The 26,344-nt window shown below is 35.9% G+C and overlaps 1 protein-coding gene across 2 annotated transcripts in view; it reads right to left on the reverse strand.

The window, feature by feature from the left end:
• The window catches only part of LOC125672787 (receptor-type tyrosine-protein phosphatase epsilon-like), a 70,062-nt gene that overhangs the window by 11,280 nt on the left and 32,438 nt on the right, over window positions 1-26,344 (reverse strand). For both annotated transcript variants that reach the window (XM_056147221.1, XM_056147220.1), the window contains exons 3-7: window positions 8,468-8,731; window positions 5,482-5,562; window positions 4,192-4,581; window positions 2,348-2,462; window positions 10-83 (exon numbers count right to left, since the gene is read on the reverse strand). In XM_056147221.1, coding sequence (XP_056003196.1) covers window positions 10-83; window positions 2,348-2,462; window positions 4,192-4,581; window positions 5,482-5,562; window positions 8,468-8,731 — 924 coding nt within the window. The remainder of the gene's footprint in view (window positions 1-9; window positions 84-2,347; window positions 2,463-4,191; window positions 4,582-5,481; window positions 5,563-8,467; window positions 8,732-26,344) is intronic.

Here is a 26,344-nt window from a genome sequence, read left to right on the forward strand (position 1 = left end):
AAAATTTACCTGTCGGGATCTTACTACCGGTTTTGTAGGATATGGATGGCGTTGACGAATTGGATTGCTTCTGTCGTCTAAATCTACAACAAATAACCATTGCATGTTCAATACCACGAAGAAACTATGAAGATGAAATAAAGTTTAGGACATTGACAAATGATTGCAGAAACATTTAAAACGAGGTTTGTTACATTATGTTTTCCAAAAAATGAAGAATACATCCTGTCCTTAAATGTCAAACATATATGTACATGCAATGCCTTCATAAAACAAAGTGTTCCCGGGCCTAATCAGTCACCTGAATATTAATTAAACGTAGCACTAGTGCCAAAGGATATGGAAATATATTCTCTACATCTAAGCTAATTTCTAATATTAAGCATAGCTCTTATCCTTGGACGAATTTGGCTCCACTTGTTTGGCACGCTGTTTTTGGCTATATTTAGTTCTAAAACTTCATAGTTATTTCGGATTTCAAACATTTCGGTTGAGCATCACTGAAGAGACATTATTTGTCGAAATGCGCATCTGGTGAATCAAATTGGTACCGTATAAGTTTTACATTAAGCAACAGTACAAAACAAGATGTACTCTTGAACCTTAAATGTCCTCCAAAGTACATATACTTTACTTGATACATCAACACAATGTGACTAGTTTGAACCTGTCTTAAAGTCAAAACCCAAAGCTTGCAAAATTTATGATTTTGGCACATCCTTTCCTGCTTTTCCCAGACATGTATTTAGTTTTTATACCGTAACAGCAAACATAAAGAAGTCTTTCAAATGATAAAGACAATAATCACAATAATGATTTTAGCCACACACTGATACCAAAACCGTAACCCTGATATCAAAACCCCTACCCCTGGGATCATCAAATTTATAATTTTGGTAAAGGACTATTAAGTTACTTTCATTTTAGTATCAATAGCACTAAAACTGTTTTACAAATAAACACTACGGGGGTGCAGGAGTCCTGAAACTAACAATCCCCCCCCATCCCAATTATGCTTCATACCAAAATTGAAAGGTTGGTTCTTTGTATATTGCTTAACGTCTCAGTCGAAATGTGTTTCCTTCACAGGGATCCGTCATCATTGCCGGTGATGAGTTGCAAAATTTAGGCCTATCCTCGTCGCTTACGGCCTTTGGGCAGGGAGGTATCTTTATCGTACCACACCTGCTGTGACACCGGGCTTCGGTTTTTTTGCGATCTCATCCGAAGGACTGTCCAATTCAATCACCTCTAATGACAAATAAGGGGTACTAAGGACCTATTCTAACCTGGATGCCCACGGCAAGATTGAATTGGAATGGTTTATGATCAAGAACAAATTAAAAATGTTATATTGTTCACGCAATTAATAGCTGACAATGTTGACTCCATCCTAATACTAAAACCCCTACCCATGGGATCATCAAATTTACTATTTTGGTAAAGGACTATCTGTTCTTTCTAAATATCCATTTAGCTTCAATTTAGCATCAATAGCACTGGAGAAAATGTCATTTAAGGTTGATCGATCCTTATATGATGTCATAGGCTTTTGCAAAATCTTAATTTAATTAAATTTTGTGCATGATAGAAATATATCTTTCAGAGGAATTTCATTCACGGAATAAAATTAAAAAAAAAATTGGTAAATTTTGATACTGAAAAAGTTTTTATTTTCCATAGATAATCAATTATTTATAATTTTAAAAATGTTGTCAAGGGCAATAACTCGTATGCTCGACTTTCCTCTATTGCATGTCTATGACACAATGATTTCCCTAATATCCACAATTATTTTTTATATATCTATGAATAAGCAGTTTTCTTAAACTGTTGACATTTAAAATTTCTCATTTCAGCAACTTTTTATCAATTTTCATTATTCTGTTTAACGAAAATGTGTGATTTTTTATGTTGATATATATGTCTATATATATATATATATATATATATATATGCTTGCAAACCAAAGGTACCACCCTGGGGTCAGAACCACAACCTTGAGGATCATGAAATTTACAGTTGTGGTAGAAACCTGTCTGCTTTACATCACAGTATACCTAGATTTTCCTACAAATGTGAAGAAGATTGTTGAAAATTTGTCAATTTTTGCCCAACCTCTAAGGCTCCTGTGGTGCAGGGGTCCTGCAATTTACAATCGATGCCCTCCTTGTCCGATATATGCTTCATATTAAATTTGAAAAGAATTTGAACGATATTTATTAAGAAGAAGTTTAAAAGGTTCAATTGTTACACTGTAATACACGACGAACGGCAACCATTTGCACTAGGTCAACTGAGTTTACTCAAGTAAATCGTAACTATCGCTCTGTCTGTTATATCAAACCTGAAGATGACGATTGTCACTATCACGGCTATGAGAACAATGAGAACACCTCCAACTCCAGCGCCAATGGCCATCACAGGAAGTTTCGGTGATTCGGAACTGCTTGCAAACAGGGCTAAATTTTAATGCAAAAGTACTTCATATTCATTTAACCACAACTAATGATTCGTAAGATAATTAAATTTCGTCTTTCTTATGTTTCTTTCTGTATAATTTGTATGATTTTGCACAATAAAACCTACGTATGATGAACAAATCCATGCATATAACAGAGTTACTCTAATATTGAAGTACTTAAATCACCCATGAAGCTATTGAGCGATATGTGATTACATGTGCATTGACATAATTATGCAAGCAACTCGTTGCCTGTAATTAGCTGTTCCTTACACACTAACCACCAATTACTTTATTTTAAACCATATAATTGAAAATCAGCAATCTTATACTAATATCCCCTTGTGTACATTTGTCGCCCGTATAGTCTCTAGCACATCCGCCGATACAGGACCCATTGTTTATGTAACACATCCCGTTATAGCAATGGGGACTACACTCCTCCTCACAGGACGCGCCGTAGAACGTTGGACTGCACTCTAAAAATTAGCCGTATGAATTCAAACACACCTGTGCATATTATCGATATTGAAAAATATATATGGTAAATTCCCATTAAGGATCAAAGTTAAGAGTTGGCCAAACATGGACCCCTGGATACAACAGAGGTGGGCTTAGGTGCCTCGGAGGATTAAACATCCACTGTGGGCTGATCACACCGCCGCTATATCTTGATCAAATTAGTGGATTAAGCAGTAGTCAAAATCAGTATAAAAAGAACGACCCAACAACCGGTACGAAATACGCCAGATAACATATGAACCAACGATAGGTTACACCTGTATGCAACAGAACCCGCGAAAAGGTGATCAAACGAGATCGGTTAAATCCTCGCAACATAAACCCATCTGTTAACAAAAACTAATCACACGCAGAACACACCCCCGCACACAAAGACATAGACACTCTAAGCTGGCAACAACAGAACACCGCCGCACATGAGAAGCCAACGATGGAGAAGCCAAAGCCATCCCCTTTGCCTAAAAATTGAGCCGTCAGTCTGCAGCTAACACCCATGTTCAATAAAATATTTAAATTATATGATATAATAGACCATTTCTTACTTTCTACTGGTACAAGATGATTTGTGATTCTAAGTTTCAAAAGGTTGCTGTTAAAGTGTTTCTTAAATAGTTTTTTCTAAATATCCTTCCAGTCTAAAATTTGATTTTTTTTTAGATCAGGTACACTTTACCCTTGGATTAGTTAAACATATATCCTTGCCATGTCTGACAAGACAATAAGAAATTAAAACACGCAATACAATACGATTTTAAAAATCATGAATCGAAATATGAGAATTCTGCAGTGATTGTCATAAACTACAGACAGGTTGTTTAAAACGTTCATGAATTAAAACTATATGCCTTTGCAATATCGAAATTTATTTATGACCTTAATATCGGAGGCATATTTCCTAAATCCACGTGACGCCGAATCACGTGATCAGTCTAGATGTAAAATATAATCGACCTGAATATTTTTAGGTCATCACATTTTGATCCAATATCAGTAAAGTTTCAAAATGTTCAAATCTGTTCTAATAAATATTTTCCAATTGCATATTTTCGGCAAAAGTTCCACTGTCGACCTTAACTGTGCATGGGATACTGTTTGTACTATCAATTCTGACGGTATACAATCCTTTTCTTTAATATCACAATCTCTTTTTATTTACTGTTTAGAAATGCAGAGTTTGAAAGCAAAAAAAAAATGAGTTAACTTACTGTCACAGAGATCTCCTGCCCAGTTTGTTTTACAGCCCCCAATGCAATGTCCGTTGTGTGCATCACATGTTACTGACTTACAGTAAGGACTGCATGTTCTGTTACAGAATAGACCGTGATACCCAGCATTACAGTCACTACACGCTCCAGTGACCCTGTCACAAGTCCGGGGACTACACTGGGGGTCACACTGGTGTTCACATGTGTATCCATAACGAAACTCAGCACAGTCATTAGTACATGTTCCGTTTCCTTGTTCACACGTGTTTTCTATGCAGTGTTGGTTACACTGTGACTTACACGTGTTTCCCCAGTACCCCGTGATACAGCCCTCGGTGCAGTATCCATTAGATGGATTGCATGCAGCATTTACACAGGTATCACCACAAGCTGTCAAAATATCAATGGAATGTCAAATCTGTGTAAAATCACTTACATGTACATGTACGCATTGAATTACCAAAATTTGTCTTTTTTATCCACGACCATATTGCATACACAGGATGACACTATGTCATTTAAATAAGCTGCAAGGTTAGAGTTCTGTCATTCAGTGGTCTTTCTAGACCTTCAGTCAACTGAATGCCACTGCTTCATTCTGTGATAATTAATTCGCCTGTCGGACTTTGTTGACAAATATGACATTTTTTCCTGCGATTGTCTGCTTGTCTGTCTGTCTATTTAGGAAAAGTCACGTATTTGCAATTATTTTGCTTGCAGACAATACACATCTGATGTACATCTTAAGGTATTCAATGTATAATGACGATATTTCATATCTAATAAATGGATGGTGGCATATTTGTAATCATGGTATCATTTTGAAGGGTTCATCAAATAAAAATAATCCACCATAGGAATTTTCAAAATTTTGTTTACTGCTTGATTTATTTCACCTAGAATTTAACATTGAAGTATATGGGAAAAGCATGTTTTATTACAATATTTTAAAAACAAATTATATTTTCATACTAATCTCTTTGTAGAAAGATGCATACACTTTCTTTTTATGACAATATGAAATAAAATTAATCATTGACCACATACATTTTTAGAAAATTAGATTTTTCTTATTTTTACAAAGGGCAGACAACTCTTTCAAAAAATCTTAAGTGCAAAAAGGTCAGCTTCTAATCATTTACCAGTCATGTGAATTTCATCTGCTTCACTTTCATCATTATTTAACAATAAACTGTTATGTTGATCTAAATCCTTCAAAATTGTTCATTATCCTTTCATTATACATGGAATACCTTAATATACAAAATGGGGTAGTTTTCAGATACTTACGACACGCCCCGCTGATAATGTCACATGTTGAACAATTCTCACACAGTGAACATGATTCCCCATATGTTCCTACACTGCAACCTTAAAAAGTGGAATAAAATAGGATTCATCATTTCGCCACTTACCAAACTAATGAGCGACATATCTTTTTCTTACGAGCCCAGGTAAAATAAGTATTGAATAATACTTTCAAAACAATTGGAATCAAATTGTCCTTGCTTGCATTGTAAGATAATCTGTGTATTTATAATTAAACATTTAGGAATTTTTTAAAGTTTTCATTCCTTTAATATTGATTTTAGTCGATATCATAATGATCGACATCGTGGCACATATAGTAATATAGTAATACTTTGTATTCCTGTTTTCAGAAAAAGAATTGCAATGTGGCTGTGTTGTGCTTTCTTTGAAACGAGGTTTAAGTTAAGTACACTTGATACAAAAAATGGTGCATTGATTGATAGATATGTTTTCGATGCGTTTGGTTGTAAATATAGAACCCCTAAATAAAATAAGGGACTTGTAAATGTACTATCATGTTGAAATATGGATGTATTTTCCTCTGTATGTAACTCAATAGATATTTTTACCACTACCTAATTTGGACTTAATTAAGTGAGCAAATATGGGGATAAACTGCATTCCATATAAAAAATTGTATTTATTTTATTTATCAAAAGTAAATCTAATGTTTATTTCATCCTTTTAGAAAAACTTGATTTTCAACAAGTGTACAATTAACTACAGATACACCAACGGATGAAGCTAACGATTACATGACACAATTATAAATGAACTATTGAACACTTGGGGTAAATCTCTCCAAAAGTGAATTTCATTTTCAACAAGACTGCTACTCGTTCCCCACCACCACAAAAACAGTTGAAGTACAAAAGTCCCATAACTCCTATAAAATTTATAGAATTAAGATTGCGGTGAATATCGTCACCTACATATTATGTCTAACAATCCTGCAAAATTTGAACAAAATCCGTACAGCAGTTTCTGAGGAGTTGCGTCCACAAAGTATTCTTATTGTGTAGCACGAACATATCCAACAAAGACCCATAATTCAAGTAAAATTTCTAGAATTAAACTGATTTATGATCACCTATATATGGTGACTAACAATCTTATAAAATTTGAACAAAATCCGTTGAGCGGTTTCTAAGGAGTTTCGTCCACAGAGTGTTCCTATAGAGTAGCACAACTTCTGTATTTGTCGATTCAAAATGGCGGCGCAATATGATCATCAACAAATGGTGACTAACAATACTACAGAATTTTCAAATAAAATCCGTTGAGCGATTTCGGAGGTTTACGTCCACAATTTTAAGTGGGACGGACGGACAGACAGATGCTCGGACATCGGTATTTCTGTGTTCCCCTCCGCGATGCAGTGGGGCACAAAAATAGATTCACTGACAACCTCTTTGTTTCAAAATTAAGAATTTAACATCTCCGTGTAGGATTACATGATACGGTTTATCAAATCAACTGAGTGACATAGTATACGTATGTTATTGCACGCGTGTGATGAAAATGTTGTGGACCACAACTTTGGTGAAATTGATTTAAATGATATTCTGAACATATTAGATTTGACAAAATGCAAAATCTTCAGCCAAACGTCCTGTCGGGTGGTCAAACAAATTCGGTCTCTGTTAGTACATGTATATGTACGTCAAAAGTATCGAAAGGATCACTTTCAAAGTTTGAATTTTGTCATTTACAATACCCCAAGATGTTCATTAATACCTTAACTTACAGGTTAGGAATTTTGTTTTGCTGAAAAGTTTGTTAACATTTTGTAGTCGGGGTGTCTGGTTTTCGTTAAATCTCTATTGATATTCATCGAACGACGCTTTTAAACGTATTTGTATATATTGAACACAAGGTTGTCCAGACTTCTCCTTTTTATTATAATTCTTTTTTGTGATAAAGAAAATTATATCATCTAATAACTTTTAAAGTGATGACTTAACAACGATGCTGACTGGATGAAAAATTCGTTTGATTTCTTAGTAAAAAAAAGTTCATCCGGACTTCATCTGCACTAAGCACGCGGGGCTACTTTTCTCTGGAATGCGTCTTCCCCGTTCTGATTTTAGCGCTATTTTATTCAAAAACTTCTATGTGAGAAGAAAAAATCTCTCGCTGTGACCTTCAATTCGACTTTTAGATATATCGATGACGTTTTGTCTATTAACGATGATAGCTTTCATTCATATGTCGATTTGATATATCCCTGTGAGCTTGAAATAAAGGACATCACAGATTCGTCCATTTCTGCTTCATACTTAGATATTTTATTGAAAGTAGACATTAACGGCAAACTGACAACTCAAATACATTTCGTTTACAATGCCTGTGTGGAAATTACCGTTCTATGCAAGGTGAAGATAACGAACAGTGATCAATCTCATAACTCCTACAAGCAATACAAAATATATAGTTGCGCAAACACGGACCCCTGGACACACCAGAGGTGGGATCATGTGCCTAGGAGGAGTAAGCATCCCCTGTCGACCGGTCACACCCGCCGTGAGCCCTATATCCTGATCAGGTGAACGGAGTTATCCGTAGTCAAAATCAGTGTGCCAAGAACGGCATAACAATCGGTATGAAACACGTCCGACAGCATTTGACCCAATGATAGGTTGTATTGACGAACTAGATCGTTATAACGACCATAGAATTTGCGAAATGCTGACTTCAATCGAGACTGTTGAAACCCCTGTACCATAAACTTGTTTGTCAGTAGCTTGCCTCGATTTAAAAACTGACTATACGCAGAACATGCTCTTGTGTATCGAATCCGTTGAGAGATATAAACACCATATACAGGTGATAATAAAATTTTGCTACATAAATATGGGAAGTTGACGATGGAGAAGCTGAAATCATCCCGTTTGTCATACAGTTGAGTTGTCAGTTTGCCATTAATCAAAAACTATATTAATGTGGCTGACCATCATAACATTACCGTAAACTTCTATCTCACAGATCTCCAGAACAGGTCCTGTCTGGTTAGGTTTTTCAGCTTCGGGGGCTTTATATTTGGTCTCCACGATGACATATCTCGCCGTCTCTTTACATGGGATGTCAATCACGGCTGGAGGCGTGGCCGCTTCGGTTGTGTTGTCCTTGTAACAGCGTATTCTCTGTGACGTTAAAGTAGTAGTAGAGTTCGCCGTTGCGTTTGATACATCTAAGTAGAACTGGCGAAATCGGTACGGAGGCCATACAGCTGTGTATTACAAGACAGTAAGCAAATCACATTCATAATTTGATATTTACACTTCCATTGTGTTTGCCTTTGATATCTTTAAAAGCTATAATGATACTTTTTTTCCTTACAAAAGCGTTGTAGCTGTGAACAATGCGCTTATGAACGTTGGTAAATAAACGTTTATTTGAACGGGTGGGACTTCCGACAGAAAAAGAATACAGAATGCACATATAAGAAATAAACTTCACTTTTGAAAATACATGAGGGTATGAACTACAACACTTCACGCCACCATATGTTTCATGTTGGGTTTTTTTTTTCAAAAATGAAATTTTATTTCTTAACCTCATGTATTTGTGAAACACGTTACTTGCAATTGTAGTTTATATTAAGCCTGATCAGGAAAACTCCCGTGTGACACAACGAAAACCTGATGAAAAGGTTAATTAACATATAACGTTTTTGATATAGATTATATATGTACATGTAGCAGGATTAGGATTTAATTTGTTCTATAGCGACAATGAAAATCAGTTGTCATTTACAGCAGTCGTTGGACTGGAGTGAATTTCTGATTCCCAACCAATGACTTTGATATTTGTAAAAAAAAAAAAAAAAAAAAAAAAAAAAAAAAAATAGACATTCTAGTCGTCTTCAGATCCATATTATGTTTACTTGAAAGGAATTATAGCGATCGTGAAAAGATTGTACACTTCTGATTTATGGTCGCCAAACATATCTACGATACCTCTAAATAGATATAATACTTTGATTAGACGGAGGAGTACAGGGTACATATATGTAGTAGAATGACTATATCTGTGAATATAGTAAATCAAAAGTCTTCCCCTTTATGTTTTGACTATATTCACAGGATAATATTGTAACGTATTCACATTCAATTCTGGGATCGTACCTGGTCAATTCCAGGGTTTGGGGTATTCAACAATAACTAATTTAAACTAATTGGTATGATTTTAGTGGACTGCCAAAATATATAAATATGTCCTAACCTTATCTAGGTTAATTATCATCAAACAGAGAATCACTATATCAATCAGAGGCAAGCAACGATAAACTGGTAGTGCTAACTTGACAAAATGTAGATCTAGAGCCCAGTCGCCCTCGGATTACCCCATATACTGTAGGACGCCTTATTCAGGACGGACAGTATATGTGGTAGCCCTTCAACCACTGCACTCATTGTAGGATGCCTTATTCAGGACGGACAATGAGTACAACGGCCTGGACGACGGTCTGTTCAGCCAATGCGGACGACACCAAAAACGAATTATGGCTAGCCTCCTTGCTGGAGGTCAACCTATTCGTGGCAGGCCAGACTTCTGATGGCCTTCCAAATTCACTCTCTAACTGTAAGAACAGGCGAGGAATTATTTACCATGAATACTTTATTAGTACCCATACTCTCGTCCTTTCAACTTGGCTGGGTCTTCTATCTGAATGACACTGACGACTGCGGAGTCTCGGTATTTATACACAAATGAGATCACGTGATGTAAAGTGACTAATTGAGAACTCCGCATGGTCGTACCTCAAGTATCCGGAATCATTACACTACCCATGCCTCCGATGACGTGCGTCCCGCATGTACAACTTGGAAACTAAACAATTCTTCTATTTTAGACAAAGGTTTAATAAACGACAGAACGATCAATTTCAAAGCTATTTACAAAGAATTCCTTTCTCTTTTTTTTATTTCAACAACTACATGTATATATAAATCTCTCCTCTAGAGCCTTACTTAGAATTCTGTAGTTACATCTGTCTACTGCTGGCAGATTTCCAAGAACACTGTGTGCTTGACCTCGCAATGCAACAGCCAAATACATCCCCTTCTCTGACAGAGTCCATTTATTCAATTCTGCACATATATCAAAGTGAGATTTAAAATCGGCCTATGACGAACTTCCGTCAAATTTATCTGGTTTCACTATGGTGATCTTGGGTTTGTCCTTCTGTGCAGTATTCTCAGGCCGGCGAGTTGTAATGTTAGTCTCATTCATCACTGGAAAATCATGCCTGGGTGTATTCGCATGGTATGGTGTGCTCGTAATAGAAAATCTATCTGGCTCGCCATCATCTGCCCTACTTAAATCCGTAAGATTGTCAGGCCTAGTATATGTATTAGGTAGGGTGGTCGTCCTAACAGTTTTAGGTCTTGCGCCCTCCCGTATGTAACCTTGGTCATCTATGGTAGTCCGCCTACTTTCAGGTAATCCCGAATCTCTGGCGGCTGGCCTTGTCCGACTTTTATTTATACTAGCCTGAAGCCTACTTAGCTCCTGCTCTAAGGCAGTCATCTCAGCATTCACATCGCTCTCAGACATATCAGTAATTTAGAAAATTAAACAAACTCGACTAAAATAAACCAAGAACAAATGTAAACTTCAATGATAGAATTTCACCCCAAATCCCGACGCTGCCACCAAATTCTGTAACGTATTCACATTCAATTCTGGGATCGTACCTGGTCAATTCCAGGGTTTGGGGTATTCAACAATAACTAATTTAAACTAATTGGTATGATTTTAGTGGACTGCCAAAATATACAAATATGTCCTAACCTTATCTAGGTTAATTATCATCAAACAGAGAATCACTATATCAATCAGAGGCAAGCAACGATAAACTGGTAGTGCTAACTTGACAAAATGTAGATCTAGAGCCCAGTCGCCCTCGGATTACCCCATATACTGTAGGACGCCTTATTCAGGACGGACAGTATATGTGGTAGCCCTTCAACCACTGCACTCATTGTAGGATGCCTTATTCAGGACGGACAATGAGTACAACGGCCTGGACGACGGTCTGTTCAGCCAATGCGGACGACACCAAAAACGAATTATGGCTAGCCTCCTTGCTGGAGGTCAACCTATTCGTGGCAGGCCAGACTTCTGATGGCCTTCCAAATTCACTCTCTAACTGTAAGAACAGGCGAGGAATTATTTACCATGAATACTTTATTAGTACCCATACTCTCGTCCTTTCAACTTGGCTGGGTCTTCTATCTGAATGACACTGACGACTGCGGAGTCTCGGTATTTATACACAAATGAGATCACGTGATGTAAAGTGACTAATTGAGAACTCCGCATGGTCGTACCTCAAGTATCCGGAATCATTACAGTATTGCTTGAAGAATTACCAAAACATAGAGCTAACAACATCTGATATAGAAAAATCAGTCTGATGAAGAATTGTAATGTTTAGCATCCGTCGGATTATTTTTCACAAAATTGATCTGCGAAGTTAATTATGGGGGGGGGGGGGGGGGGGGGGGGGGGGCTCTGGAAACGGGCTTACCACTTGGAACGACATTAACCCCACGGAAGTTTTGTGTCAGAGTGAGACAATCCCGTAGATTTCTGAAGGACGTCGATATCTATAGAGCGTTTGGCATACATCTAGAAGCCGTCCGCAAATTGTCAATGCTTTACAGCGACATGTTGAATGATTGTAGGTAACAAATGTTGATCGGCAGTATAGATGGTATATATAGATACATACAGGTACCTCTCAGCTAATGCAGAATTAATTCCACTTTATAGAAAATTTTGCTACATATTTACGCTCTTGTAGACATTCAGTTATTTTTTTTTTTTTTTTTTTTTTTTTGCTTATTGATGTTTATCTAATGTATGAATGATATTCAGTATTATTAAAAAAAAACATTCCTAATGCATACATTGTGGCAACGCACTATGAAAACAATGACACACTCTGAAAAAAAAATTGTCAAAGTGCTTTAAATTTGGGACCAAATTAACGCACTTCTGAAAACATTTTAAAGCATTTTTTTTTCATGGAAACTCTTAACGAACTTTAAAAAAATATTTATATTCATAAAACAAAAACTCTGGAACTTTGACTTTAATTAGTAGAGGAAACAAATTGAGTGTTAAATTTTTCTCAAAATGAGAGGAATTGATCTACCGTTGTCTGATACGGGGAAAAGAAAAACAAAGATACGTGCCAATCTTTATGATTTTTGTTATCGGTAAATCATTCAAATGGATTGCATGTAGACACACCCGACCCCCAATTTAATTAAAATTTGATTTAGATTGACTCGTATACTTGATAAACTAGCATCTAAAGAGTCTCGTCAGTGGTCAAGTTCGTAAGCCTTTAGAATCAAATTTGTTTTGGACAATGATAAATTCTCTAATAGCCTCTTTATAACAACATTCAGTGTTCCATATATCAATTAAATCAATACATTATAGCAGATTGATGGACCAAATGTCACCCCACCCAACCAATTCCTCCCTTAAGTATTATGCAGGCAGACAACATCTTTATCAACTAATCTTTAAAGAGCTAGAGCCACGAAAGGTCAAAATCGGCCTGTATTTTTATGAAAAATTATCTGAAACTTAACAAACAAATATTGCACTAAATATTGTCAATATACATCGTAGTAAATATATTCATATCAAAATGTTAATTATGTGACGTCATAACTGTGCCGTAGATGTCATAACACGTGACGTTTGCACATTTTTCTCTAAAAATGACAAATTTTGGAACTTTGATTCAAAATTTCAGTTTGGCCACATTCAACGAACAAATTAAAAATTCTGACATGGGTAAAGAAATGAAAACTGCACAAATGAATGTTGGATTCAATTTGTTCGATGACAGTGGCCATACGTAAATTTCTTGTTTTAGGTCTTTCACAAACATAATTTATCGAATGATGATAGTTTCTCATTTAAAAAATAGACGTGTCCTTATAAAACATTATAAAATGATAGATTTTCACATAGGATCTCAAAGCATAATTATATCCCAAATATTTTGAAAAGTTTTATGTACATCTATGATCGAGGAATGAAATATAGATTTCGGATGATCATCGTCGAATTATGTGATGACAATAATCAGTTCAACATTGATATTTGGACAGTGTATGTCTTTGCTTTTAGGTCCAATTTATCTCAAATGTTGAATATGCTAATAAAATAATTAAAAGACCAATTATCTTCTTGTGTTCTTTTTATTTCGCCGATACATTGATGTTTAACTGTCACATAAATGTAAACATGAAAGCGCTCTACAATCATAGGGAGATAATTCGATCAACATAGCATTTGTATTGAGCTTATTTTACTACGAGCAATAACGTAAACCATGACGATATTTGGACAATGAGTTGTTTGAATACACAATATTTTTCTGTATAAAACTTTTCGTGGTTGTAATCTTGCTCATATCGAAATTAATTAAATAGTTGTTGTTATAATTTATAAAATCAAAACCGTAAACGGACCGGATTCAGCGGCACGAATTTTTAAAACAACAATTCCTCCAGAATTCCAGAGTTAATAGGTAAGTGATTACAGTTTGTTACCTAAATTTATTATTTAACGACTTGGCTTTATATATAGAAACATATTATCAACATTTCAGTCCCTTTTTGCTCTAGATAGGCCTATACGGTATACTACGGTACCTAGATTTCGTCTTAGGTTTTAGGAATAGCAATTTGGAGTGTTGGTCAAGAATCACTAGCCCCCATTTTAACTTTTTTTTTTACCAACCTTTAGAAGAAATGCTGCGGAAAGGGTGTGAAATAAAATTCTAAAGCCTTTAAACACTCACTCTCTTTAAAAAAAAAAATACCAGATCCGCCACTGTTTTGACAGATCGCCGATGTATACATCTGACATGTAAACAAATGGCTGGGACTGGGCGTCAACATGCCGTGCTCAGTACATGGGCTAGTTTTATGATCATCGAATTATACTTTGATATCTTGAGTAAAGTACAGTATCGTATTTTTCCCATGTTTAATAACCATCCCCCAAATATAACATTTAAAACGAGTTAGTGAACCTAAAGATAGGCCTATAGGATTTCGCAGACGATTGAAGTTCTTGTTACAAGACGAGCCTATTTAGATCTATAACTATAAATATGAAATTAATGTTGTATGTTCGTAGATAATATCAAAATACTTACCTACACCGTAATGTTTATGATACAAAAAAATCTTGTTGAATATTACAGACATATTATATATAAATTGTAGCTTAATAAAGACTTATATATAACCTATACGTGCAAACAACTAAGTCACAGTGGCGCAGTGGTTAACGCACTAGATCTACAAGCGAAGGGTCCGTAGTTCGAATCCACTGACAACTGTATTTTTTTCCCCAATATATACGAGTAACCAGAAATGTATAAAGTTATTTAAGAAGCAAGAAATCAGTTTTGATTACCACGCAAAATAATCTGTATATTACGAAAAATATGATATTGTTTTCTGTGTATGAAATTGGTTAATTAGTTTTGATTAATGAATTCAAAAGCAGTGGTAGATTTGTTTGGGGATTGCAATCCCCACCCCACCGGTAAAAATTCTTCACCCCCCCCCCCTTTTTACGCGTGACAACTCCTTTCCCTGATTAGTACACAGTACAGTAAATTAAGCTGTACATTTCAGTATGTATATCCGATATAATGTTAAACGCTGAGCTTAATTATAAGTAATCATTATAACATTTTATTACGAAGATGTGTAGAAATGCGTGTAATGTAAAGACAGCTGCTGAACGATATTATAAACCGCGTAAACCATAAAATATAGATAAAGTTGAATATTCGTTTATTTTAGAATGCCTGGAACAGGACCTAAGTATTTTCCATGTGTTTTATGCAACAAAAGAACAAAGCCACGAGAAAGAAGGAAAATAACTAAACCTGAAATTCGCTTTCTACAAAAACACTTTTTTGTCTCTGTCAAACATGAACATGACACATTGTGCAATGCATGTAGACACAAATACTACGCTTCGGACAGAAAATCTACAAATTCTAAATCGGAAGAAGGAGCTGACGACAACTACTGCCCAACACCGAAACGTCCTAGATCTAGTAGTGTACTCACAAGTCCCCCATCTGTCTCGTTGTGTATACCATCTACATCAAAGAGCCACTCGCATTGCTTTTTGTGTAAGCGCCCGGGACCAAAAATGGTCGTGGTCCCACCAAATGCAAGATTTCGGGTATTTTTGAACTGTGAAATTATATATGCGACGAGAGTATTGTCGAGGAATAGCTTACAATTTAATTACTGGACACATTATGCTATTTTATTTTTACACATGTTTAAAAGAATTTGTTCCTACCTACTGTACAATATAGAAGTATTTTAAAAGCATTTTAGTTGAACATATATTAGAAATACGAGGGTTGTCCCAAAATTCCGTGGACTGGACTTTTAACTTTTAAGGTATTGATTTAATTTCATAAAACCTGTTATATATTATCAATTATACCATTGTTGACCAATAGGCCAATCCGAAAACATGAGTTATCTTTCCTTGATCCGGAACGTAGTACGCTTGCGTAACAGTAGGTTAAGACTTCCGGGTAGTATATTCGAGAAGCGTCATTATCAACAGTGCAGAAGGCCGCAAAGATAATGCTGTATAATTTTACAGTAATCACGCCAACAAATATGTTAACGTTAATAAAAGATCTCAATGCATAGGTTTACTTCATACACGTGCAAATAACCAACTTTGCCTGTAAAAATAATAGAAAATTAATGTTGTAAGTAGAGGAGGACACCCCCCCCCCCTCTCCGATAGGATGTTCTATCGTTAAACTGATGTAATTTCCTACGACGGGCCTGTCCCGAGACGTAGTAAGATTATTCTAACTAACCCCCCCCCCCCCCCCCCATTTTCCAGGATTTCACGTGTTTTATAACTGAAATTAGTATATATCATATATTGCATACATTTCCTCAGGATCTATAGCCCGTGTTTTAATACAGTCAGATTTATAATAAAATATCAGAAGTTACTTGTTCAATATCAATGTAGTACATTCAGTGATGAAAGTTCTGCCACGATGTACGTCTAGGTATGTCGGACTGACACATCTGGATTCTGAAAATGTTCATCTCCTTCGATTGGTGAGTAAAATTTGTAAATGAAGCAGAGGCCACTGACAGATTTCCAGCTGTCTGCCCACAAATTTTATACAGTTTCAAATACAAGTATAACCATAAAGAATTTCGTCGTCACAAACCATCTTTAAACTGACATGCAATGCTTTGAAAATAAAATAACGTATAATTGAACATCCTGAATTTATAGTCGGCAAGAGTATGTACCTGTAAATACAGCCATTTTGAGTAAAATATTCGGAGTTTTACTCAAATTATTTTGTAAATTTGTGGCGAAAGGGGGTGTCTAAATCTGTCATTGCAATTTCTTTTATGACAAGATACGTGCCTATACATAATCAAATAGATTTCAAGGGGGCTAAAACGAATAAAAGAGGGAAGATACAGAGACGTCAAAAGCATTGTATTAGGGGGGGGGGGGGGGGGGTAAACTTACCTATCCCCCAGAGAGTACATTTGAGAATATGCCCCCCCCCCCTTTCCGGGATCACACAGGTCTATGAAAAATAATTTATATCAGTCTAGCAATATTCAACAAAATTAATAAAAAATATTATTTAGTTACCTATTTTACTGCATTTTAAACATATCAGTTGATATTAAAAATCCTAGCTTCATGCTGCAGTGTACAAAATGATTTGCACGTCCACGTCCAGGTACTTTGAAGAAAGTTACCCAATGATTGCAATCTGGTTTATTTTTGAAAGAGTCGATTGGTGGTGGTGGAATAAATTTAGCCCTGATAAAACAATGAAAGCGTTGATTTCCTATTTTAATTGATTTCTTTTATTTTGAAAAGAGGGGGGGGGGGCATTTTACATGTATGCAAGATCTTCTCACCACAGGCACTCGACGTTTTAAATATCTATAATAAAAAAAATTGCCTACAAAATAATTATGTCAGTCGTTATTGGATACATATGTAAACAAATGAATGTCTGGGTGATTTCCAATTTAATTTTTAAAATCCCCCCTCCCCCCGAAAATCACTCCCGACTCGATCAAGAAATTCTTCTTCTTTTTTTCCATTAACATTTTCTAACTCACTCGTACAAATGATTTCAACTGTTCTCGATTTTGAACAGCGCCCATACTAATATAACTATATATATAATATATGCGCAGTCTGACTGTGTTACTACCCGGAAGTTGTCATATTCACACTAAATGTAAGAATACAAAGAGAGATAACTCACGTTTTCGGAAAGGCCTATACCGAAAATTTGCACTTTTATTTACCTTTTTGAGAAAATTAACTATTTACGATAAAGTTGTACTCGGCGACGCAACCTGCGACGTCAACATTTTCTCGCGGTGTTCGCGCGTCTGATCGAGGAAATCCTTCGAACATAAAATCCTTCTTTGATTTTCTTCATTTTTAAAACCCGAAGTACCGAACGTGCACATACTATATGCATTCATGAATTATCCGATAGACTGCAGTGAACAGACGATTTGCTGATTCCCAAAATTTCTTCGATCTCTCGTGCGGTCCGACGTCTTTTTTCCCCGAATAGCGTCATCATTTCGCTGGATATTTGCATCTAACTGTCGCACGATATATCATAATTCATTTAAATATTCCGTCATACTGATAAACATTTCCCAGGTATATAAATGAATATCTAAACAAAATTCCTCTATAAAAATATACTGTCAGAAATAAAATGAACAAAGTATGGGTTTTTTTTCTCCAGCGATTGTAATTTCTTTTCGATTATATTAACCCCCCTCTTTTTTTTACCCTGCGCCGCTTTATGGTTCCCTATAATGAAAAACCTGAATTTTTCCTATTCAATGTCAATTATAAATGTAATATTAATTTTGTTTTTACATATTTTTTATTTAAAACTGTTTGCTCTTCATGTTGTAAAAGTTTAATTTCTCAGTGACGTTAGATTATTGAAAAACGCCGCTTGTCCACGGAATTTTGAGACAACCCTCGTACATGTTTTAATGACGTTAACGTCTGCCGACACAACGTTATACAAAGACAACTTTCCAAGTAACCCTTTCCATCAAAGTAAGCAATATCATGCTATATTTTATTTTTTCATGAAGTACATTGTCATAAGATTCTATTTGGACAATTTCATTAAATTCAAAGAATGGGCCGATTTTGACCTTTCGTAGCTCTAGCTCTTTATTCAGTTTCATTTAGCATCAAATGATACATAGAAGAGGATTTGACATCATATACACTCACTATATATATTAACTCTCTTTGATAATTGAGCCCCTCCTATTCCTCCCCAATGAACCACTGCAACCTGGTTTAAAATAAAATTATTTGTAATTGTGGGTCTTTCTTAATATGCGCTTACTCTTCATTTAGTATAAAGAAAAGTCTAGAATATCTTAACGTTATAGATATTTTCTCTATGTAAGCATTTAAGTCACCGCCCCCGGTGTCACATCTCTTGTCCCCTGTGTCAAAGCCCCTGTCCCGGGTGTCATGAAGTTTAAAATTTGGGTAAATGCTTCTTTACTCTTCATTATCATATACTCAGTTTGTCTACTAGATACCCAGGAGTAGAGAAGAATATTTAAAAAAAAAAAAAAAGCATTTTGTCTATATGGTCATGCCAAAGCACCAGAACCCTGCCCTGGGGGTCATGGACTTTCTACTTTTGGTGAAGGCATTCTTGATTACCATTACTAATATTAGTACATATATATGAAACTCGCTGTAAAATTAGCTAGACATGCAGGGCTGACTGCTTGTTAAAATTACCAGCCCTGCCAAAGACCTGCTAGCCTTGAGAAAATTATTGCGATTTTTACCTTTATTGTTATCTACTAGTTCTACTAGTGTATTTTGTTTCTACCATGTAGATTTTATTGAAAGTTTGATAAACGGTAAAAAAAAAAAGTATATGTATTAATGAATCAAAATCAATGGAAAAAACATACGGTCGTCAACTTTGATTTTCTGCGTAGTTGCTTCAATTAACTGACGTTTGCATTTTAAATATCTCCAGTAGATCTATATATCATCTACTTCTCAAAGAGCAAGTAGAGGCTAGAGATATACTGGCTATATCCCGGAGCAGTTGCTAGTTGTGGAGATGGGGTAACAAATAGACCCTAGTAACTTCGATCCCAATAATAAAATATACTAGGTCTGCTCCTTGGCTTGTTACAACTTTGTTACCAATACAAAAATAGATTTATTCATATAAATTCATTTTGCGGAAATTTTAACACGTCCGGTCGGGCGTCTATACCAGGAAATTCAGGTGGTCGGGCGCACGGTTATTTCACACTTCTATATACCCAGTTTATCTACTAGTGGCCCAGGCGTAGTTAAGATTTTAAAAGAAATACTAGATTGTCACTTTATGACCAATATAGCCACGCCCTAGCACCAGAACACCCCACCCCCATCCCCCGGTGTCGTGAAATTACAATTTTGCTAGAGCCATCCTTGCTCATTATAATTATATATTCAGTTTGTCGGCTCAATATTCGAGAGTAGAAAAGATCTTTAAAGGAGTTTTGCATTTTCAATATATGACCAATATCGCCACGCCCTACCGCAAGAACCCCTTCCCTGGAAGTCATGAAATTTGTAATTTTGTTAGAAGCTTCCTTGCTCATTATTACCATATACTCAGTTTGTCTGCTCCATGCCCAGGAGTAGAGAACACGATTTTAAAAGATTGGACTAATTTTCACAGCTTTTATTCAAAATTCAAAGCCCCTGTAGGTAATGCTTTCTTTTATTATAATCTATTTTCCCCTTCTCCTACAGATGCTACATGCAAAATGTGGTCAATATTTGTTCAGTAGTACTTCAGAGGAAGTTGAATATTGGTAATGCACGGCGAACGCCGGACGCCGGATGGGGAGCAATAGCAATAGGACTTAAAGAGTGACTCGTGTAACCTCATAAGATTGGATGTCGTTGAAATGGTGACCACCTCAAAGAATCCCACCTTTAGCAAAATATATGCGATGTATTCAGCAAAGGTTTATGGTGACGTTTGAGCCTGGTGAAGCCAAAGCGAGAGAAATATACTCCAAACAAGGATTTTACACAAAGAAATTGGTTCGCCTTTGACCCTTGATCTAGAAAATTGGTTCATGGTAACTGTACATCCTCCACCCATGGACGCTCAATGAGTGAAGTTTGAGCCCGACTGGGCAAAAGGTAGAGAAATATGCTCTAGACAAAGACAGAGAGGTTTTTCTACTGTAATAGTGACTTTTGATCTAGGAAATTGCACCAAGGTTACTGCACACCCTCTACCCATGAGTAAAGCTTTGGCAAAGGAATATTGTTCAGGACAAATGAAATCGGACGGATGGTTGGACAGTCTAATCATTGTAGTCAGGTCCTTATAATTACCCTAATCCACATTTAACGTCTAAATCTCAGATCCGGAAGTGTCATCATTATCAAATATAAAGGGTCATATAATTAACTATCGTTTTTTAAACCTTCTAGAAAATCGACCGAGCCTTGCAAAACAGGGTTGTTTTTTGGGGTTTTTTTTTTTATTTATTTATTTTTTTTGCAAAGTGCGTTAATATGGTCGATACTAACGCCCTTTCGAATTTTTTTTTTTTAAAGTGCGTTGACATGGTCCCAAATTTAACGCACTTTGAATTTTTTTATTTCAAAGTGCGTAATTCTTCAAAGTGCCTTGTAACAATGCATGTAGTTGAGAATAACATTTATGATAATACCAAAATAAGACCAAACTGCTTTTAACAGCTATTGTGTAAATAACGGCAGCTGGTCTGCAAATATTTTATTCACAATGCGCTTGCCAGCGTTCTCAGCCAGTCTTTAGTTAGTGTTATATTTATGTACGATTAGTATCATATGAAAAGATAAATTTACCTCCCACTATCTAGTAATTACGAGATAATCATTGTATCTAGGTTCTCTCTTCCACCAATAAAAACTGGGCGCCACCAGATAACTGAAAAATTGTTGAGTGTGGCGGAAACCAAAAATCAATCAATCGTAAATACGAGAAAAAAACTCGTTATTACGAGAGAAAAAAATCTCGTAATCACGAGATCATTATCTCAAATTTACGAAAAAATATATAGATATTAGTCACATGATATATTAATATTAATTTTTCTTTATATATCTCCTTATTCCGTCAGTGAGTTTTGGATGCTAGCGCTGTTTTAAATATAAGAAATCATTTTCCATTCAAAGCATATCAAGTAGACCATGATAATTTTTAGAAAGTTAACTTACTGAATGAAAGTTTATTCATGCATTCAAAATACAAAAAAAAACAACGATTTATTATTGTAAGTCTCTGCACTTTAAATTAATTGAATTAATTAAATTTCACGATAATATAAGCAAATAATACAGTTACACTATCATAATGTTTAGTGTAGCTGTGTAAGAAAAATCAGGACCCTTGTAATTCCGCCGTTGAGTGCACACGGTGATGGTACATATTGTCGTTTGGCACATATCGTCCTCAGTGACGATATGCACGTACCCTCTCGGTACATAATGTCCGTTGGTACACATATACTACATATTGTTGCCGACGATAATTAGCGCAGAAACAAGACATATTTTTTGCATCACTGTACATACTGTCGTCGGAGTTAATAGTGCATTGAAATATATTGTCGCCGGTGTAGAGAAATTTTTGACTCCCATAGAATAATGACCGGGGTCGGTCATTATTCTATGGGAGTCAAAATTTGTCTCTACACCGGCCGTGATAAAAAGGAAGGGTGGCAGTAAGATAACTACATATATAGGTATCTCTGTAGTGAATATTTACATGTAGCTGTGGATAGATGCTGATTTATTTAATGCGAATAGATATTTGGTGTTCCTGTGCGATTCCATTACCATTTTCAATGGGGACCGTGAGTGCTTTTAGCTCACCTGAGCCAAAGGCTCGAGTGAGCTTTTCTGATCATTTGCCCGTTGTCTGTCGTCGTCGGTGTCGTCGTAAACTTTTCACATTTTCGACTTCTTCTCAAGAACCGCTGGACCAATTTCAACCAAACTTGCCACAAAGCATCCTTGGGTAAGGGGCTTTCAGGTTTGTTCAAATGAAGGGCCATGTCTTTTTACAAGGGGAGATAATCACAAAAATGCAAAAATAGGGTGGGGTCATTTAAAGATATTCTTCTCAAGAACCACTGGGTCAGAAAAACCGAAATTTACATGAAAGCTTCCTGACATAGTGCAGATTCAAGTTTGTTCTAATCATGGCCTCTTGGGGTGGGATGGGGCCACAATAGAGGATCAAATGTTTACATACTAATATAGGATAAATCGTTAACAATCTTCTTCTCAAGAACCACTGAGCCAGAAAAGCTGAGATTTACATGAAAGCTTCCTGACATAATACAGATTCAAGTTTGTTCAAACCATGGGGTATGATAGGGTCACAATAAGGGATCAAAGTTTTACATACAAATATATGGGAAAAATCTTTTAAATTTTCTTCTCAAGAACCACTGAACCAGAAAAGCTGAGATTTACATGAAAGCTTCATGACATAATGCAATTTCAAGTTTGTTCAAATCATGGGCCCCGGGGTTGGATGGGGCCACAATAGGGGATCAAAGTTTTACATACAAATATATAAGGAAAATCTTTAAAAATCTTCTCCTCAAGAACCACTGAGCCAGAAAAGCTTATATTTACATGAAAGCTTTATGACATATTTCAGAGTTCAGTTTGTTAAAATCATGGCCCCCAGGGGTAGGATGGGGTCACAAGGGGGATCAAAGTTTTACATACAAATATATAGGGGAAATCTTTAAATATGATCCAAGGTGACTCGGGTGAGCGATGTGGCCCTTAGGCCTCTTGTTTGTTAATCTCATTAAATGATTGTCTCATTTTATATTGATACATTTTAATTCAAAATATGTTTAATATGAAAATATCATTGTTTTAACAAACCACTATATAGCGCTTTAAGCGTATGCATCTTTTGTGTTTACCTTCTTAGTACCATGCATGTATAGGATTAGTACACACCACACGCACACGCGAACGCGCACTCAATATCTTAAGTAACCAGTGCGAAGTGATTTGACCATTAGATATACATGTATACATATGTATGATGACATTAATGAATGGGGGAAAATGCAAACATTTGTGTATATTTACATTTGCAAATGCACTTCCTTATTTGACAATACTAATGAAATCGATGTTCGATTTCGTGCAATATGAATTTGGTCACGTGATCACCTGGCTTCTTGCTTATGCAATGCAGTGGAGGATGTACACCCCCCTCCCACAAATTTAAATAATAGACATAGTGTACGTAAAATTTCAGATTGGCACCCAAAATGGCTGAGTATTGTGGCTAATACTTGACTTTCACACACATCCTTTCGTAAACCCTGGATCCGCCACTGCACTGATATCATAACAGAAACAAACACAGCAGGATATCTATACAGAGTTTATTTTGTAAACAAACTAGAATTAAACATACCGTTCCGTTGTTTCATTTTATACAGTTTTAAATACCGTCGGTAACTTCTGCATTGCGAATTTATAAAATAAAGTTTTGTGATATTGGAAGCGAACAAATGTAGGCAGAGTTATAAGCCTATTTACTTTATGATGATAAGTTAACCTGTTGTTTCCTGGGAACTGCCATCACGGCTATGACTCGACGTGATCATAAGCGAAACTGGTTTCGAGGCTCGAAAAAATTATATATGTTCATGTCAGGGTACCGGTGCGAGTCTGCATCAAAATTCTACAACAGAAATCTCTCAAGTGAACAAAAACTCCGCCAGTTCGTTTTTATTTTCACTTACATATGCTGAAGGTAAATTTTAAAAAAAACGTTACCTACCTGCACTTTGTCTAAATCTGTCCTACTGTCTCGAATCGTCTCCTGCATGGCTACAACCGCGAGTCCTAACGATGAACATGCCGTTGTTTCTTTCCCAAAACCTGACTAAGAGCTTAACGTTAGCTTGACCCATCATATCTTCCATCAATTATCTCAGATCTTTTAATTTCTGTCGAAATATGTGTTCAACAATTGCATTTTCAACTTAGTAGGCTAGACCAACGACAGTTTCTCAATCGCTGATCGCAACCAAGTCACATCACGGATGTAGTTTACTCCGCTCTTCTTGTCTTCATTTCAGTTAACTTTACGCTCTAAATTACCTTTATTTTACACTTGCTTCGTCTTCTTTTTTTTTTTTTTAATCTTTTCAATGAAATATCTATATCTTATATTCTCTTACATATTTTTCCTAATTTTTTATTCGACAAAACTCTAACGAACTATATTTTGTGTTCTACGATCGTTATTTCGGTCATCTGCTACATGATCATGGAAGCTCGGTAGGAACACAAATCAAAATAGAAAATATAAATATAAGAAATAAAATATAATTTTAGAGTATTATTGGGATATGACATGAAGTTGATACGTGATCAAATCTACTACCTTCGGGCGTTATAGGATATGGTCACGTGACCAAATCCTTGTCATATCCCAATAACATCAAAAAATGATATATTATTTCTTGAATATAGTCAAGATTTGTAAAAAATGAAATCAAAATTTAATTTTATATTGATGAGTCTCATTCTTACTCGAGATATGTGGATCAGTACCTAATGCTACATGTACATTTGATAATGGTGAGGGTTTGTGTCGGTACATGTTGTAAAAGGAGTCATATAACAGCTCTATTTATACAGGTTTCACACCTCCATTTTACAATCCTTTGAATTGGAGATGAAGCCTCGGTAATAAAACAAGAATATGAAAAAGTACCTGTTGATCTGACATTTTTTGGTTTTTGAAAATACAAAAATAAACTTATAAATAACATGGCTCTAATGATATTAGTCTTTCATTATTATACCCCCCAAACGAAGTTCTGGGGGGTATATAGCAATCACTGTATGTCTGTCTGTCTGTGCAGATTCGTGTCCGGGCCATAAATTCTTTGTTCTTTGACTTAGGCATACCATATTCGGCACACAGGTGGATCACCATGAGACAATGTGTCGAGTACCTTCATGACCTCTATATGATCTTGACCCTTGACCTCAAGGTCAAAATTGAAGGGTCTTTTTACAATAGATTCGTGTCTGGGCCATAACTTCTCTGTTCTTTGACATAGGCATACCATATTTGACACACGAGTGTATCACCATGAGACAATGTGTCATGTGCCTTCATGACTTCCACATGACCTTGACCTCAATGTCAAAATTAAAGGTTTTTACAATGGATTCGTGTCGGGGGCATGGCTTCTTTGTTCTTTGACATAGGCATATCATATTTGACACATGAGTGTATCACCATGCGACGATGTGTCAGTACCTTCATGACCTCTATATGACCTTGAACTTTGACCTCAAGATCAAAATTGATTATAGGGTTTTGACATAGTTATACCATAAGAGATGGGTGTATCACCATGATATTATGTGTCATGTACATTCATGACCTCTTTATGACCTTGACCTTTGATCTCAAGGTCAAAATTATAGGTTTATGCCATGGATTTGTGTTCGAACTATATATTACATTTTCTTCTACAAAGGCATACCATATTTTTACACTCAGGAAAGAGGTAATTTATACCTATTAACAACACCCTATGGGAGATTGGGGTAAGCTTATTCTTAGTGAGCATTGCTCACAGTACATCTTGTTCTATAACCCGATGAACGAAACAACACT

The sequence above is a fragment of the Ostrea edulis genome, chromosome 8 (genome assembly GCF_947568905.1).
Source record: "Ostrea edulis chromosome 8, xbOstEdul1.1, whole genome shotgun sequence".
Classification (NCBI taxonomy): Eukaryota; Metazoa; Mollusca; class Bivalvia; order Ostreida; family Ostreidae; genus Ostrea; species Ostrea edulis.